We start from the raw sequence: 19,099 nt of genomic DNA on the forward strand, positions 1-19,099 counted from the left end.
AATGGGGAAGGAATGCCAACCTCCAGCTGGCGTCATTGGGTCAAGCTGGGGTTGTATGGCTGTAAACCACTAGACACGATGCTTGTCACATAGAGGCCCCTCCGTGGATGCTGCTGCTGCTGTTTTATGCTCCCAGAAATACTTCCAACAAGTGCTCCGAGTGGGTCATCCGTGCAAGCCCCCATGGGCTGGCTGCTCTTCCATTGCACCTGGGCCTAGGTGGGCTGCCTGCAGCTCAGTGAAAGAGATGGGGTGTGAAGGGTGCCCGGGCCGAGGTGGAGGGAGGGGCATGAAACTCCTAAAGGCACTCTGGGAAAATTCCTATCATCGAGTTTACTACACCATTTAATTAACAGGCCCGGCTAGATGAGCCCACCGGGCACCATTAGGCACCAAGCAAGCATGCTGCCAAGGAACCAGTCATGTGGCATTTTAAAAGGCTGCCTGGGGGTCAGCAGGAAACAGGTCCGGGTCTCCCCCGAAGTCTCCGGCGCCCTGGCCACAGGGCTACAGCTGTGAAGAAACCTCTGTGTGTCTCCTGCAGGGAGCGCCCCAGACGTCATCTATTTACTTTTCTTCTCGTGGCAAAAAGCCTCTCTCCACCGGCTGGGTGGGTGTTGGGCTGTTGATCTTGCACTTTGCATGCAAGTGACATCAAAGCAGTTGTGGAAAAACCAGTTGGCTGCAGCTGCCTGGCTGCCCCATAAAGGACTGAACCTGTCTGCTCCGGGCCTCCTGTGACCTCCTGGCATACCTGTGCACATGCACCGGTGCGTGCGTTCACATGGCACACCCGTCTAAGTCTCCTCTGCCGCCCGCGTCTGCAAATGCCCCAGCAGGCCTTCTCGCAAACCCATTTGGCTGCCCTTACGTGTGGAGTCTGGGATGTTACCTGCAATATACTCAAGGTTAGCAAGAGGCGAGGCCCCCCCCAGGCAACCCACTCAGAGATAGTGTTTGCTTTAACCATAAAAGCAAAAACAAACAAACAAAAACACCCTCAAGCCTCTCATTCCACGCCTGCCCCTCACACCTCGGATCAGGTCCTTTTCTCTGGCAGCTGCCCGGCCTCCTCCTCCGACTTCTCAGGGGCCCAGGCAGGGGGCAGAGGCCAGAGGCCCGAGCCCAGAGGTAGGGGACCCCACCTGCTTTGTGTCTCTTACACCCAGAGCGGAGTGACACATGCCCGGAGGAGGCAGAAGCCCCTCCTACGCCGACCTGAGCCGAGAAGGCATCTGGTGGCCCCACGCTGACGCTGGGCACCGCGGTTGTGGCTATCTGTTAAATCCCCTGAAACACAACTGTATACAATGCTTCCAAACGTTTTTTCTTTTCTTGTGGTGCTCTGGCAATAGGGTTTATTTATTTTTCTGGGGTGGCAATTAAAATAGGGTATATCTATGCTGGGGGAAAAAAAAATATATATATATATATATTTTAAAATATATATATATATATTTATATATATAATATATATATATTTATATTTAAATATATATATATTTTAAAAAATATATATATATATATATATATATATATATATATATATTTTTTTTTTTTTTTCTTCCCTTTCATACCTGTTTCTGTTACAAAGTCTCCGGGTAGAACTGACTGTCCTTCACAACAGCTTGACGTAGTCGGCCCTCTTAGCCGGCCGGCCCTCGGTGAATCCGTGTGGAAGGAAGCCTGCATGCACGCATGGAAAACCGACTAGTAAGTGGGTAGGCGGAAAGAAAAGAGACAGAACTGTATAGAAAGGCTTGATGCTCCCTCTTTGTGTCTCTGAGTTTGCTCGTTCTATGAACGCACATACTTTAGTAATTGCCCCCGTTCAAAACGGTGCCGCGTTTTTGCCCTTCTGTCTGAATGGCCGCAACTTGGACCTTTTCAGATACGAGGTCAGAGGGCCCAGGTGACAAATCTCCAGATAATTGCTTGTGAGGAATGGGGTCCATTTGGCTTTCCCACCCTGAGATTCCACCTCAAATCATTTCTTTTTACATTTTTCCCAAATCGATTGCCTTCACCCATTATTGACCAGGGTGGGATTCTCGGAGATGCCTGTGAGAATGTCGCACCAAGGCCTGCAGATGCCCACCTCGATCTTCTCCATCCACAGCTGCTGCTCCTCGGCGCTGTCGTCAGCAAAGCGGGCTGCATGAGGTCGTAGAGCTGATGGGAAATAGGGCACATCCCTTTAAGGTGCCGAAGGCATCCTTGGGAAGCAGTGCATATAAAAGTATAATGCCCCCAAAACTCAGTCACCCAAAAGAGGAATTAAAATATCTATTTTCCAATATAGATAAACTAGAGGCCCGCTGCAGGAAGATTCCTGCAAGAATAGGGCTTCCTGAGACCTGAGCAAAGCAGAGAAGGGAGCGAAGACCACCGAGGCAGGCTTCCCTCCCTTCCCCACTGCCTCAGCTCCGCTCCCGTCTCTTCTACCTCCGATCTGTTCCCTTCTCCGCTGCTTGGCTCCCTTCTGCAGCGCTTGGCTTCCTTCTACACTGTCTTCAGTCTTCGCTGGGCGCCTGTGTATGTATGCAAATTAACCGCCATCTTTGTTGGGCATACTCTTCTGATTGGCTGGTGGATGTAGTAAAGGTATGGTCAATTAGCATCTTTGTCTTTTATTAGTGTAGATCCTATTTTAATTGAAAAGTTTTGCTGTTGTAAAAAAAAAAAGCCAAATCCATTGTAGAGTTCATTTTAGACAACTCTGGGGATGATGGCTACAGCGGAATATAAATGTGATAAACGTTGAAAGTGTAAATAATACAATGAAAAACACACCTGCAGACATGCACAGGGCAGGGTGGGGGCATGCTTAAGGGTGATAGCACTGCCAGAGGGCAAAGGGGTGTGAAACAGACCACGTGGGCAAGGTGCTCTAGGGTCAGGCCCTGTCCCTGCCTCCCTGAGCACAGGGCGGGCACTGCCTGTGGTGCCCCTCACTTCCTGCATCTCTGTCTCAACTCACTGTGAACTGTTCTGCCCTCCCTCCTGCCTCCACCTGCCCCTCCCCAAACCTCCCCACCCAGCACAGCCGCCCGGCCTGGCCGCAGTGCCTTCCTTTTGTTGGTTCTTTCAGCCCAGGGATGATTAATGGGCTTGCCCGAGGGGCACACCCACCCACACCCTCCCACACCCACCCACACCCTCCCACACGGGACAGGATGGTGCCTCCATTGCCAGCTGAGTCTTTGGGAAGCGGGTGCAGGGGCACATCCAGCCTGCCTGGTAGTGTGGCCAGAAGCCAGGCCCAGAATGAACACGTGGTACGTTAGGCGCAGGGACCACGTGCGGGACCTGTCCCTGCGGTACAAACCGGTCACTGCAAAGAGCTGGTGAACCCCCCCAGCCGTGCCACACCCAAACCCGATTCGGTCATTTGGGGAGCGGGTGGGACCAGGATCTTGGGGTGGCCTCGGGCCCTCCTCCAGGCGGCACCGGCCCACCTCTCCAGCACCTTCTCACCTCAGTGTGCCTGCCCCGGGACCACCCATCCGCCCGCTCCTGTACCCCCGACCTGCGCATGTTCAGGTGCATCCCTCCTGGCTCTTCGCACAGAGGCAACAGCCCAGGGCACCCAGCTGCCCCCCTTTCCTGTCCATGGGGGCCTGGCAATCTGACCTAAGACAAGGGCCTGCCCGGGACTCTCCTCTACCACCGCATCTGCTTCCTGTGGCTTCCTGGCTTGCTTTCTGGCACATTCTGTGAGGGGTGTGGGGGGGCGGGGGCGAGGAGGGGGATTGTGCGGTGGGAGGGAGCAGTGTGTGCTCCGTGCCCTCTAGTCCGGCTGGGGGTGCTGAGAGCCCTCAGGGGTGGCCTGTCCTCTGAAACAAGGAGTCACAGGACATGGTCTCAGGAGGGCTGGGTTCGGGCTCCTTCCGGGAGACAGAGAAGCAGGTGTCCTGGACCGGCTGCCCGACCAGGAGTGGGGACTTTCCACCGCCTGCTGCCGGCCTCACTCCGAGCGTAGCCAGGAGCCCGAAAACTGTATAGAGGGCGTTGATGTCGGCAGTGGCTTGCAGACCCCCAGGCTGGACAAGTCACAGTCTGTACCTTCCCACGCGCCAGCACCACCCATTCTCCGCTGCCTTTGCCTGACTCCTCCGGGCCCATCGGAGGAAGGGACAGGGAGGAGGAACTTTAAATGAGCAACAAAGTTGTGCGATTCTTCGTAACTTAACACAGCGGTTCTCAACCTGTGGGTCGTGACCCTTTTGGGAGTTGAACAACCCTTTCACAGGGGTCGCCTAGGACCATCGGAAAACACATATAATTACATATTGTTTTTGTGATGAATCACAATGCTTTAATTATGTTCCATTTGTAACAATGAAAATACATCCTGCATATCAGATATTTACATGACGATTCATAACAGTAGCAACATTACAGTTATGAAGTAGCAACGAAAATAATTTTATGGCTGGGGGTCACCACAACATGAGGAACTGTATTAAAGGGTCGGAGCATTAGGAAGGCTGAGAACCACTGACTTAACACAGTAGAGGAGGACTCACAAAATGAGAGGCTTTTTGGCATTACATGCTGCGTCAACGGAAAGCTGGGTGCCCAGACTCAGGAGTCCCTTAGTTGAAAAGAACAGCTCCCATTCATTCCTTCATTATTTAAATATTTTTCCATCGATTTTTCAGTGAGAGTGGAAAGGATGGAGAGGAAGGTGGGGAGAGAGAGAGAAGCATCGATTGGTTGCCTCCAGCATGTGCCTAGACAAGGGGCCAGGGACGAACCTGCAACCAAGGTACATGCCCTTGGCTGGGAATCAAACTCGTAACCCTTTGGCCTGTGAGCCAACGCTGTAACCACTGAGCACACTGGCCAGGACAGCTGTTTACTCCGTGCAGGCGCTGCGGGGTACTTTCCATCTGTTCTAATTTTGGCAGCAAATCGGCCGGCAAGGTAGATACTCCTTCCATTTTGCAGATGAGGAAATTGAGGCTGAATAAAGTCCATATTTTGCTGAGGCTAAGGAAATGGTGCAAGCCCACCTCAGACCCAGTTAGTAGCAGGGCTTGGGTTCGAGCCCTGACCTGGTGACTCTGGATTAAGAGCTGCTTCCTAGTGACCGGGCCTCTCGAACACCGAGCAGGGCCCAGAGCACAGGCCGGGGAGGAGTGGACTTCAGAACTGCAGCCATGGGGACCTGGAGGCCGGAGGCGGGGTGACAGAGGGGACCCCAGCACCTGAGGCTGTGGGACATGGAGGGGTGTTCCTGGCTCGGGGAGCAGGCCGGGCGGAGCTGCAGGCTGACAGTGCCTGGGGCTGCAGGTGGGGCCCTGGCCGTGTCCAGTGGGTGTGAGAGAAGGGAGCCAAGGCTGCGACCAGAGACGGGACTGTCCCCGTGACTTGCTCGGGCCCAGGCAGCTTCCTCCTGCTTGTAAAACACTTTCATGACGCTGTCACTTTCCGGTGCACATGGTTTTGTTTTTGTTTTGTTTCAGATTTCTCTGTTGTGCCTGAGCACAAAGTGACTTTAGAACTAAAAGCTATCTGTGTGCTTTGTTTGGAAGCGATTAGCTGGGGGAGGTGACGAGACTATGGATCACCCGCCAGGAGCTCGTGGGGTGGGTAATAGCTGAGTGGAGGTGGGGGGGGGGGGGCTGAAACCCGGGGCCTCCGTGCTCCCAGCCTTCCATGTGTCGTTCACACCAGGAACCCGTTCACGCTCAGGGCCGCCCTAGGAACTGCTGTGATTCCCACTTTACAGCTGAGGAACTTGGTGCTCAGAGAAGTTGGTAACCGCCCCAAGAGCAGGGAGTTGGTTGAGCAGTGACTGGGGGCCCGGCCTTTCTCAGAGCCCATCCTCCTCCCATCCTCCTCCCACCCTCCCCCACCCTCCCCCCAACCTCCCCCCAACCTCCCCCATCCTAACCCATCCTCCCCCATCCTCCTCCATCCTCCTCCCATCCTCCCCCATCCTCCTCCATCCTCCTCCCATCCTCCACCCATCCTCCTCCATCCTCCTCCCATCCTCCTCCCATCCTCCTCCCATCCTCCTCCCATCCTCCTCCCACCCTCCCCCCACCCTCCCCCCATCCTCCCCCATCCTAACCCATCCTCCCCCATCCTCCTCCATCCTCCTCCCATCCTCCTCCCATCCTCCCCCATCCTCCTCCATCCTCCTCCCATCCTCCACCCATCCACCTCCCATCCTCCTCCCATCCTCCTCCCATCCTCCTCCCATCCTCCTCCCATCCTCCTCCCACCCTCCCCCACCCTCCCCCCATCCTCCCCCATCCTCCCCATCCTCCCCCATCCTCCTCCATCCTCCTCCCATCCTCCTCCCATCCACCTCCCATCCTCCTCCACCCTCCTCCCACCCTCTTCCCACCCTCTTCCCACCCTCTTCCCACCCTCCTCCCACCCTTCTCCCACCCTCTTCCACCTCCTCCCACCCTTCTCCCACCCTCCTCCCACCCTCCCCCATCCACCTCCCATCCTCCTCTCGCTCTCTTCCTACCCTCCTCCCATCCTCCCCATCCTCCTCCCATCCTCCCCCATCCTCCTCCCATCCTCCTCCCACCCTCCTCCCACCCTCCCCCATCCACCTCCAACCTCCCCCATCCACCGCCACCCTCCTCCCACCCTCTTTCCCACCCTCCTCCCACCTTCTCCATCTCCTCCCATCCTTCCTCCCATCCACCTCCCATCCTCCTCCCACCCTCTTCCCACCCTCCTCCCACCCTCCCCCATCCACCTCCATCCTCCTCCCACCCCCCATCCCACCTCCCCCATTCCACCTCCCATCCTCCTCCCACCCCCCTCCCACCCTCCCCTATCCACCTCCCACCCTCCTCCCCCCATCCTCCTCCCACCCTCCTCCCTCCCTCTTCCCACCCTCCTCCCACCCTCCTCCCACCCTCTTCCCATCCTCCTCCCATCCTCCCCATCCACCTCCCATCCACCTCCCATCCTCCTCCCATCCTCCCCCATCCACCTCCCATCCTCCTCCCACTCTCTTCCTACCTTCCTCCCATCCTCCTCCCACCCTCCTCCCACCCTCCTCCCACCCTCCTCCCACCCTCCTCCCACCCTCCTCCCACCCTCCTCCCACCCTCTTCCCACCCTCCTCCCATCCTCCCCCATCCTCCCCCCTTCCTCCTCCCGTTCCCCGAGTGTGGCCAGGCCCTGAAGGATCAGGTCTGTTCTGAGGTTGCCCTTCTGCACGGAGGCCCATGGTGCCCAGAGAGCGGGTGCGGGGCTCCTGGATTCAGAGGCTGCCCCTCAGGCCTCACAGTGGCACTGGCCATGCAGGTGAGAAGCTGCTCTCCGGGACCTGGGAGTGACCATCGCCAGGGAGGCCTGTGAGCCTGCTGTCCACCAGGTTCGTCTCCTGGGTGCCCCCACCTTCACCCCGCCTTTGCTCCAGCTGAGGGGGGGCTTCAGGGGAAGGCTCCCCGTTGTCTCAGGATCTTGCCTACAGGTCTGGGGTGAAAGGGCCTTAAGGGTTCCTTATCAGTGGAATGTCTTATCAATGAAAATTCGCCTCTCAGGTTATGCAGCAGCTTGTGTGCCTCTGTGTGTGTGTATGTGTGCGTGCATGTGTGTATCTGTATGCCTGTGAGTGTGTGTGTATCTCTGTGTGTGTGCATGTGTGTATGTATGTATCTGTGTGTGTTCCTGTGAGTGTGTATCTCTGTGTGTGTGCATGTGTGTATGTATGTATCTGTGTGTGTTCCTGTGAGTGTGTGTGTATCTCTGTGTGTGCATGTGTGTATGTATGTGTGTGTGCGCCTGTGTGTGTATCTCTGTGTGTGTGCATGTGTGTATGTATGTATCTGTGTGTGTCGGTGTGCATGTGTTTATCTGTCAGCCTGTGAGTGTGTGTATGTATCTCTCTGTATCTGTGTGTGTGCATGTGTGTATCTATGTATCTCTGTGTGTGTTTCAGTGTGCGTGTGTGTATCTGTCAGCCTGTGAGTGTGTGTATGTATCTCTGTGTGTGTTTCAGTGTGCGTATGTGTGTGTGTGTGTGTGGCAACTGGGGTGGAGCAGGAACTAACTTGGGCAGCCCTGGGGATTAGGGGGAGGTGTGTCGCTTCCGTGTTTTGGAAAAACAATTCCTCGCACAGGTAGTTCCGTCTGCTGGGTTCACCTCTGGGCTGAAGTGGGAGAAGGGCCATCTCTGGGCATGGGTTGCCGGGGCCTCTGGGCCTCACCCCCTCCTTCCAGATGGAGACTTTGATGGTGACAGTCAGGGCCTGGGGATGTCGGGAGCAGGGCTGGGGGAGGAGGCGGGTGTCCGGACCTCAGATCCACGCTCCCTGGCCGCCTCCTATGCCCATCTGCTGCTGGTGTCCGGGCTGCTGGTGTCCAGGCTGCTGGTGTCCAGGCTGCTGGGCTCCAGGCTGCTGGTGTCCAGGCTGCTGGTGTCCGGGCTGCTGGGCTCCAGGCAGCTGGTGTCCGGGCTGCTGGTGTCCGGGCTGCTGGTGTCCAGGCTGCTGGTGTCCGGGCTGCTGGTGTCCAGGCTGCTGGTGTCCGGGCTGCTGGTGTCCGGGCTGCTGGTGTCCGGGCTGCTGGGGTCCGGGCTGCTGGTGTCCGGGCTGCTGGTGTCCGGGCTGCTGGTGTCCGGGCTGCTGGTGTCCGGGCTGCTGGTGTCCGGGCTGCTGGGCTCCAGGCTGCTGGTGTCCGGGCTGCTGGGCTCCAGGCTGCTGGGCTCCGGGCTGCTGGTGTCCGGGCTGCTGGTGTCCGGGCTGCTGGGCTCCAGGCTGCTGGTGTCCGGGCTGCTGGGCTCCAGGCTGCTGGGCTCCGGGCTGCTGGTGTCCGGGCTGCTGGCGTCCGGGCTGCTGGTGTCCGGGCTGCTGGGCTCCAGAGATGGTTCCGTGAGAAACCCCGTCTGCTTGGGCCTAAGGGCACGGGTGCCCAGTGTGGCCCAGGCTCTGTGTTGTGGGTTGAATTGTGCCCCAGCCCATAATAGGCTGACATCCTGATCGCCGAAGAACCTCAGAACGGGACCTTATTTGGAAGAGGGCGGCTGCAGGTGTAGTTAGTTAAGCAGCTGATCCCTAATCCAAGATGACCGTTGTCCTTTTAAGAAGACGGCCGTGTGAGGACTGGGCCTGGGAGAAGGCCGCGCACAGCGGAGGCAGAGACTGGAGCGGTGCCGCTACGAGCCGCGGTGCCACCGGCTGCCCGCACAGAAGCTGGGAAGGGGCAGGAAGGAGCCTCCCCGCGGGTTTCGGAGGGGGCATGACCCCGCCAAGCTGATTTCAGACGTCTAGCCTCCAAGCGGAGGCAGCAGTTAAGCTGCCCTGTCCATGGTGCTTTGTTTTCGCAGCTGGAAGGCTCACCGAGCCTGGGAGCCCCCTCCCTCCTGCCTCCTGGCTCCTTCCCTGGAGAAGACCCTCCGTGGTTTGCATTATTCCTCCTCACAGTCGGCCCCTTCTCTTTCCACAGGCCCCTCGTCCCAAACCTGAAAGCCCGTTTATTCCTCAAAACACCCCTGGGATGGAGACAGGGCCTGCGCTGGAGGGAAGGGTGAGAGGGAGGGGTGGTTCTGCTTTATAGATGGCAGGACTCAGGGTAAGAAATGCCAGTTCTCCCGGAGACACTGCAGTCAGAACGTCGGAGTGGCACTCCTAATCCTTTGCTGCCTCGTGTTGGGAGGTCCTCGTCCGATCTATTCTGCGATGTCACGGCTCCCGCCTCCTCTTGGCCCCTGCCACGAGGGACTGGGAGCCACCTGGGGTCTGATCCGTTCCCTGAGCTCCCCGAGCTCCTGTGCCGTGAAGCCGTCCTGACAGCTGTGGCTGGCAGGCACTGTGTCCTCGGAACAGGCCTCCTCGATCTGGGCCCTGCTTCAGCGTCTCCCTCACTAGTTATCTCTGCACGCATGCGTCTGCCCGGCTAGCCTGAGGCCCCTGGCGTCCTGTCTCATTCATCTTCCCCCTCACGTGAGCACAGGGCACGGGGAGTCCGTGCTCAGGACGTGGCAGCTACTGCCAGAGACGATGGTGCTGCTGCCCAGGGAAGGCTGAGCCCTTCTGGGGCCTGTAGGCCCTGCACCACCAAGTCCCGTCTCTCTCCTTGCCCAGATCGAGCACCGTGCAGTGCAGGGAAGCCAGGGGTGGGTTGGCTTAGCAGCACCTTTCGATGAGCTGCCTTGGGGGGGAGGACCGGTGGGGTTTAAGCACTGGGTCCCAGGAGGACACGGCCCTGCCTGGCAGGTTGGAATCTCAGGGGTGTCCACTCAGCACAGAGGCCTGCAGCCTCCTGCGGGGGCCTGTGGGCGCTGCTGTGGCTGGAGACAGGCACGGTGGCTCTGACTTCACCTCCGCGGGCCTAGAAGCCGAGGGTGGCATTCCTGGGGGCCAGGGATCATCGGATGTGCCGCAGGGGTTTGCTCCAGTCTGTGGTTACACGGTCTGACGGACCAAAGTCCTTGGTGTGCAAAGGGGCTTTCCTAAAATCCGGAAACACCCCTCCTGGCATCTCCTGTTTCCTGGCTCCATCCAGCCCCACAGCAAAGCCTTCCTGAGGGTTCGGTGCTTTTTGCACAGGGTGTGTCTGTCAGAGGGAGACGGAGTGGGGGCGGGAGGGAAGGAGAGGAGAGGTTAACAGAATCAGATGGAGCGGCTGTGTCGACAGCACAGCTGCTGAAGGGGGGGGGGTCGGGGGGGGACCTCTGCCCGCCCCCCCTAAGGCGCTTTCCCGTCAGTGAGTTGGTGGCAGCGCTTGTTTGCTAGAAAGCTGGGGGAGCGTCCAGTCCCTCCTCCTCCCCATTTCCACTTCGGGGCACCCCACAGCATTCTTCATGCTTGGAGCTGGGCCAGGGCAGCACAGGTGCGTCCCAGGAGCGGAGCCTGAACAATGCCACTCTGTGCGGCTCTGGCCACTGTGCTGCCTTATCAAAGCCCTGGCGATTCTGGGCACTGCGGGAGGGAGACTTGGCCTGCACATCCCCGTGTGTCCTTCACCGCACCTGGGGTGCTGCTATCTTTGTGCCAGGCAGAGATCGCCCACAGTGGGACCCAGAAATGCTTGTGGGTGCGTGCAGGGGGAGGGTGCGCATGGGTGGAGGGTGCATGCAGGGGGAGGGTGCGGGGGGGGGGGGGCGGGAGGAGGGTGCGCGCCTAGAGAGCTGGCTTCACCCATTCTGGCTCCAGGTGAGAGGACAGCTTCCAGGAGGAGAATCAGGAGGCCTAGACACGGTGGGTGTGAAGGGGGGGATGTCGGGGCCTCGCTTTCAGGCCTGAGGGAGATGAGCAGAGCGTCGTCTGCCGTCCCAGATGGAGTAGGGAGCTTCCGAAGGTTGAGTCAGGTTGGGGGGTTCCGGAAGCTCTACGTACCCCCGCATTTGTCAGGGGGCTCCCCTGCAGCCATCAGTGGCAAACCCGAACAAGGTGCTTATCTTTGGGGGTGATTGGGAAGGGGGCAGCTGGGGAGTGTGAGGGTCTCATTCCAGAGCTCCCCTAAAGAGTGGGAAGAAGAGACCAGACCCATCCTCACTCCAAGATAGAGTGTGTGTGATGCTTTAAAAGAAAGTCTAAAACAAAGGAAAAGTGTTGGGAGCCTAAGCCCTTATGAATCAAAAGTTGTCCCCTAGCCCTAGCCAGTTTGGCTCAGTGGATAGAGCATCAGCCTGGAGACCGAAGGGTTCCAGGTTCGATTCTGGCCAAGGGCACATGCCTGGGTTGTGGGCTCAATCCCCAGTAGGGGGTGTGCAGGAGGCAGCCGATCAATGATTCTCTCTCATCATTGATGTTTCTATCCCTCTCTCCCTCTCCCTTCCTCTCTGAAATCAATTTTAAAAACATAAATTTTAAGAAGCCCTCTAGTGACCAGGTTATCCAAACAAATCCAGGCACTTGAGTTGCCTACCACAAGCCCTGCCCCCTCCAGCCAGGCCCCCACCCCTGTAACTTTACCTTCCTTCTTCCTTGAAGATCCTGGAAGCTACTAACTAGCTCTGCCACCGTGCTGTGTGTCATTGGGCACCTCGCTTGACCTCTCTGGGCCTCGTTTTCCCACGGCTCATGAAGTCCTGCGTCCATGGAAGTGAACTCTATGAAATACGTGCTTTCGGCCCTGAAACACCTGGTGTGGGATGTGGTCTGGAGGCTACGTCAGCTGGGTGAGAGAAGCCGTGCCCACTTTGTAGACGGGGCAGGTCAGAGACAGGTAGCAGCCTTTCCTGCTGCTGAAGACATGCCTCGGTGTTTGGACGCACTTCTAATTCGTGAAGACCTGTTCTCCCCTAAAACTACAGTGGGACCTTGACTTACGAGTGTCCCGACTAACGAGTTTTTTGAGATACCAGCTGTCTCTCCGCCGATTTTTTGCATTGAGTTGATAGAGTAATTTGAGTTAACGAGCTCCTTAACGAGCTTGGTCTTGGAACGAATTAAACTCGTAAGTCAAGGCCCCACTGTACAGGCATCCTGTGTACCAGGCAGGGCTGCTATGATCTATATTCCCACAGATGGGCAGAATGAGGCCCAGAAGAGTTAAGCCCTTTCCCAAGACTCCATGGTCCCTGGTGACCAAATTAATGTAAATTAGTATAAATTAATGTAGGTCAGTATAGATTAATGTATATTCGTAAAAAGATTCGTAGGGATGTTAGAAAGTCACTAATATCCCTAGGCCCCCGTTTTTTGTCTGTAAAGTGACAATAATAATGATTGCAGGGTCACACTAAGAAATAGCGGCCAAGACGTTGGCATACTTCGTTTTGTTGTGCTTCGCTTTGTTGCTCTTCATGGAAATTGTGTTGTTTACAAATTGACGTTTTGCGGCAACCCTGCCTTGAGCAAGTCCACTGGCGCCCTTTTTCCAACAGCATCTGCCCACTCTGTGTCTCTGCGTCACGTTTTGGTAATCCTCCCAATATGCGTGACCTGCTTTGTTGCAATATTCACTTTATTGTGTTGATCTGGAGCCGAACTTGCAGCGTCTCCGAGGTACGCCTGGCTAGCACTGGTTAACGTTCACCGTTTGTAATGGCACGGCGAGCCGGGCCTCATTCTCAGGGTGTTCTCCCACCCTCCACTCCTCTCTCGCACGCCCTTCCCTCTTGGAGCTGGATGCAGTCCCCCAAGGTTTTTCTCAGGAAGCCTGACCTGTAACCCCCTGTGTTTTCCCTCCAGACTGTAAATTCACCTGCCACCCTGAGTGCCGCCACCTGATCCAGCTGGACTGCAGTCAGCAGCAAGGCCCGCTCCCGGACAGGCCTTCTCCAGAATGCACCCTCACGCCGCCGACCTCTGGCCAGGTAGGCAGCGAGCTGGGGCGCCCGGCTGGGAACAGCTTTCGCAGGAGCTCTGGTGACAGAAGGGGGCATGAGTATTGCACACGTGCTGGATGTTGGGGTCTCCTTCTGGCCAGATGGGGTTCCCAGACACACATTCAGATTCTGCATCCAATTCTGATGTGTGGGTGTGTTCCCCCCGCACACACACACCTCCAAAGCAATTCTCTGATACCAGCTGGATGCCTCGCAGTTCAGCTTCACTCTCTGCGCGCCCTCACCTTCAGAGGCCAATTGCAAGTCCAGGTGGTCCCCTGGGCTTCTGACCTGCCGGCTATAGATTGGAGGTTCCCACGACTCCTTCCTTGGTTTGCTAGAGCGGCTCGCAGAACACAGAGAAACACATTACTTAGCAGATTATTATAAAAAGATATTGGAAGGTTAAAGTTGGCGATGCAGGGCAGGCTAAATAGCCATCTCAGACAGTGAATAAAGAAAAATTGAATTTATTTAAGGAAAAGGGGTTAGGGATGGGGATGTCCAAAGGGAAGGGCCACCCAGCACTGAGCCAAAGGGTACTGGGTCCATGATGACGGCAGTAACACACTTAGGACAGTGACACAAGGAAGGGCATAGAGGAAGCCACAGGGGAGCCTCGGCCGGGCTGCTCTGGCTCAGGAAAGTCAGAGAAAAGGGGCCTTGGAGACAGGTTCAGGGTTAGCCCAGGGCGAACGGCCGCTGCCCAGTGCTCCCCTGGTTGCAAGTCTCATGGGGTCCCTTAGGGTTCGGGGAGTCATGCCTGTGTGGGAAGGAGAAGGGAAGGGAATGGCAGGGCCTGCTGCTTGGATGGAGAGCACTGTGCACGCTGGGTCCCTCGTCCTGAGAGTATGTCTCTCTCTTGCAGGTGGAAATCGTAGGGGGGGGGGGTCTCAGGGGAGGGTCTCAATAGAATATTCATCAGCTGTCCAGGTGTGCCCTTTGAGGGTCATGGTCTCCACTGATTGGCTGGTGCCAGGGCAGGGTCATTAGTCACTGCAGCTGGTCCTGAGGCAGCCAGGGTGGCACTTGTCTGGTTTTGCTGCTTTTCTGAGCCTGGAGCTGAAATACAACTGAGGCCTAGATGTTATCTTCAGGGAGAAAAAGGTCAGGCGTCTAAATGGCCCGGCCTGCCATATGGAAGATCAGGGTCCAAACCGCATGACCAGTGCGTGCAATGTTTTGGGTCGATTTCTGGGGTCTCTGTTCTGTTCCATTGATCGATATGCCTGTTCTTGTGCCAGTACCAGGCTGTTTTGAGTACACTGGCTTTGTAGTATAACTTGATATCTGGTATTGTGATTCCTCCAACTCTGTTCTTCTTTCTCAAGGTTGCCGCAGCTATTTGGGGTCTTTTTTGGTTCTATGTCAATTTTTGGAGTATTTGCTCTAGATCTGTGAAATATGCCGTTGGTATTTTAATAAGGATTGCATTGGATCTGCAGATTGCTTTGAGCAGTATGAACATTTTAATGATGTTAATTCTACCAATCCATGAACATGATATATTCTTCCACTTGTTTCTATCTTCCTGTATCTCTTTTCCACTGTCCTCTAGTTTTCTGCATACAAGTCTTTTACCTCCTTGGTTAAGTTTATTCCTAAGCATCTAATTTTTTTGTTGCAGTGGTAAATGGGATTATTTTTTTGGTTTTTCTTTCTGAGAATTTATTATTGGTGTATAAAAATGCCGTCGATTTCTGGGTGTTCATTGTGTATTCTGCTACATTGCCAAATTCCTTTATTAAATCTAGTAGTTTTTTGGTGGAGTCTTTAGGGTTTTCTATGTACAATATCATGTCATCTGTGAATAATGAGAGTTTTACTTCTTCCTTTCCAATTTGGATGCCTTCTGTATCTTCTTCTTGTCTGATCGCTGTGGCTAGGACTTCTGGTACTATATTGAATAAGAGTGGTGAAAGCAGACATCCCCGTCTTGTTCCTGTTCTTAGAGGAAATGGCTTTAGTTTTTGCCCATTAAGTATGATGTTGGCGGTAGGCTTATCATTTATGGCCTTTATTATGTGGAGATATGATACCTCTCTTCCCACTTTGCTAAGAGGTTTTATAAAAAATGGGTGTTGTATTTTGTCTAATGCTTTTTCTGCGTCTATTGATATGACCATGTAATTTTTGTCTTTCAATTTGTTTATGTGATATATCATGCTTATTGATTTGTGAATATTGTACCAGCCTTGCATCCCTGGAATAAATCCCACTTGGTCATGGTGTATGACCTTTTTAATATACTGCTGGATGCCATTTGATAATATTTTGTTGAGGATTTTAGCACCTATATTCATCAGGGATATTGGCCTGTAGTTCTCTTTCTTTGTAGTGGCTTTATCTGGTTTTGGAATTAGGATAATGCTGGCCTCATAAAAAGAGCTAGGAAGTCTCACAGCTTGGATTGTTTGGAATAGTTTGAGGAGGATAGGTGTTAGTTGTTCTTTAAAGGTTTGGTAAAACTCCCCTGTAAAGCCATCCAGACCAGAGCTTTTGTTTGCTCAGAGTTTATTATTATTATTATTATTATTATTATTATTATTACTTATTGTATTTCCTCAATTGTTATTGGCCTAGTTAGGTTTTCTGATTCTTATTCAGTTTTGGAATATTGTATTATTTTTTTAGGAATTTGTCCATTTCGCCCAGGTTGTCCAGCTTGTTGGCATATAGTTGTTCATAGTATTTGCTTACAATCCTTTGTATTTCTGTGGTGACGTTTATTACTTCACCACTTTCTTTTCTGATATTATTTACTTGGGTCCCCTCTCTCTGTTACTTGATGAGTCTGGCTAACGGTTCATCAATCTTTTTGTCTTATCAAAGAACCAGCTCTTGCTTTCATTGATTTTTTTGTATATTTTTTTTTTAGCCTCTATGTCATTTATTTCTGCTCTAATCTTTATTATTTCCTTCCTTCTACTACTCTGGGCTTTTCTTGTTGTTCTCTTTTAATTCCTTAAGTTGTAGGGTTAAATAGTTTATTAATTTTTCTTGTTTTTTGAGGTATGCCTGTAGTGCAAGCATGTCAAACTCAGGCCGAGGCATGCAGCCCGCCGGGCGTGGGTTTGACATGCTTGCAGTGCTATGAACTTCCTTCTCAGGACTCCTTTCGCTGTGTCCCATAGATTTTGGGCTGTTGTGTGTTCATTTTCATTTGTTTCCAGGACGTTTTTTATTTCTTTCTTGATCTCATTGGTACCCCATTCATTGTTTAATAACATGCTATTTAGCCTCCATATGTTTGAATGTTTTTTAGTGTTTTTACTGTAGTTTATTTGTAATTTCATTCCATTGTAATCTGAGAAGATGCTTGATATGACATCAATCTTCTTGAACTTGTAGAGACTTGTTTTGTGTCCCAATGTGTGGTCTGTCTTTGAGAATGACCTATGTGCACTTGAGAAGAATATCTATTCTGCTGCTTTGGGGTGAAAGGTTCTATAAATGTCAAATCCATTTGATCCAGTGCGTCATTTAGAGTCTCTGTTTCCTTGTTAAGTTTTTGTCTGGAAGATTCACCCAGTGAAGTCAACGGGGTGTTAAAGTCCCCTACTGTGACTGTATTGCTTTCAACTTCTCTGTTAAAGTCCTCTGGAAGCTCTTTTACCTATTTAGATGCTCCTCTATTGGGTGCATATATGTTTACCAGGGTTATATCCTTGTGTTGGATTGATCCCTTTAGTATTTTGTAGTGACCTTTACTGTCTCCTGTGATGTCCTTCATTTTGAAGTCTATTTTGTCAGATATGATTATTGCTACCCCAACTTTTGTTTTGTTTTCATTTGTGTGGAAGATTTTTTCCATCCCTTCCTCTCATCCTGTGTGAGTCTTTTGTTCTGAGATGGGTCTCTGGTTAACAGCATATAATTGATTCATGTGTTTTCATCCATTCAGCTACCCTGTGTCTTTTGATTGGAGCATTTCATCCATTTACATTTAAGGTTATTATTTATAGGTACTTACTTATTGCCATTTTAATTCTGTATGCCTGTTTCTCTCTCTCTCTCTCTCTCTCTCTCTCTCTCTCTCTCTCTCTCTCTCTCTTTCTTCTTCTTATTATAGCAGTCCCTTTAGTATTTTTTTGCAGTGCTGCTATGGTGGTGATAAACTCTGTTAGCCTTTTTTATTTTTTTGTCTGGGAAGCTCTTTTATTTGACCATCTATTTTGAATTATAGCATTGCTGGATATAGTAATCTTGGTTTCAGATCCTTGCTTTTTATTACCTTTAATACTTCATGCCATTCCCTTCTGGCTTGTAGAGTTTCTGATTAAAAATCAGGTGTCAGCCTTATGGGAGCTCCTTTGTAGGTGAAAATTGTTTTTATCCTGCTGCATTTAAGATTCTCTCTTTGTCTTTAATTTTTGGCATTTTAATATGATGTGTCTGGGCGTGGTCCTGTTTTCTTCTTGATTGGGACTCTCTGTACCTTCTGAACTTATGTGACTTTTTCCTTCACCAGGTTAGGGAAGTTTTCTGCCATTGTTTCTTCAAACATGTTCTCTAGCCCTTGCTCACTTTCTTCCCTTTCTGGTACACCTATTATGAGAACATAGTTACGTCTCATGTAGCCCCACAGCTCCCGTAAGCTGTCCTCCTGTTTTTTAATTGTTTTTTCTTTTTGTTCCTCTGATTGAGTGATTTTTTTCTACCCTGTCTTCTAATTCACTGACCCAATCCTCCACTTCTCCTAATCTACTGTGTATTCCTTCCACTGTGTTCTTTATTAGTGCTATGTCATTCTGCAGTTACTATATCTTTTCTCATGCTATTGAGCCTCTTTGCCATCATTATTCTGAACTCTATGTCTGATAAATTTCTTATCTCCATTTCATTTAGCTCTTCTTCTGGAGAATTCTATTGTCCTTTCATTTGGGGCTTGTTTTTTTTTGTTGTTGTTTGTTTGTTTTTTTGTCTCCCCATTTTGGCTGCCTGTTTGGGTTTGTGTCTGTGTATTCGGTAGATCTACCACAACTTCCAGTTTCTAGTGCAAGACAATGTCAGGTGCTGTTTGTGACTGGCCTTGAATACTGCCTGGAGGTATTAGCAATTCATAGCTTGTGGCTTCCTTTACTGGGGCTGGGTGACTTTGGAAAGGACCAAGATGTGCACCAGGGTCTGCTTTTCCTAGCCCCAGTCCCTGGATTAGATCAGGCAAAGACTCAAAGCCTCCAGTGACCTGCCTCTCCCTGAAGTCCCATTGACGCTCAGATGTGATTAGCCTCAAGCTATTGACCACAGGGTGGGGCAAAAGGTCCTCCAACAGGGTGGGTCAACTGCCTTCCCCCAGGCAAAAAACCACTGGATAGCAAACATCTGAGGAGAATGATGTCGTCTGAGGAAAACGTGAGGGAATGACTCAGCATAGGTAACCGGGATGGAGGCCCTCCAAGCTCCAACCCCAGAGCCCCCAACCCTGGGCTCTCCTCACACAGCTCCAGTCCACTCTGCCCTCTCCCTGTTGGAGCCCAAGATAAGTGGCTGCTCTCAAAATTTTGTGTTGGCCCTTTAAGAGGGTGCCTGCATTTTCAAACATCTCTTGCTAGGAGACAGCAACCCTGCTGCTTTTCACAGCCAGATGTTATGTGGGCATCTTTCTCAGTTCTGGGGCTCTAGGCTGGAGAGCCAAGCTTGGTATTTAGACCCCAGAGTTCGCAGTGGCAGACCCCCCCGCCCCCCTCCACATACACACACACGCACAGCTGAACTATCTCTCCGGGACTTCAGCTGCTGTCTATGGGAGCCCTGCCAGCTCTTTCTTTTTCTTTTCTTTTCTTTTTTTAAATATATTTTATTGATTTTTACAGAGAGGAAGGGAGAGGGATAGAGAGTTAG

The 19,099-nt window shown here is 52.6% G+C and overlaps 1 protein-coding gene across 2 annotated transcripts in view; it reads left to right on the plus strand.

Annotated features, from left to right (window-relative positions):
* RASSF5 (Ras association domain family member 5) overlaps positions 1-19,099 on the plus strand; it is a 76,660-nt gene that overhangs the window by 16,044 nt on the left and 41,517 nt on the right. For both annotated transcript variants that reach the window (XM_036342624.1, XM_036342623.1), the window contains one exon: positions 13,119-13,243. In XM_036342624.1, the coding sequence (XP_036198517.1) occupies positions 13,119-13,243 (125 nt within the window). The remainder of the gene's footprint in view (positions 1-13,118; positions 13,244-19,099) is intronic.

This window comes from Myotis myotis, unplaced genomic scaffold (assembly GCF_014108235.1).
Source record: "Myotis myotis isolate mMyoMyo1 unplaced genomic scaffold, mMyoMyo1.p scaffold_m19_p_18, whole genome shotgun sequence".
Lineage (NCBI taxonomy): Eukaryota > Metazoa > Chordata > Mammalia > Chiroptera > Vespertilionidae > Myotis > Myotis myotis.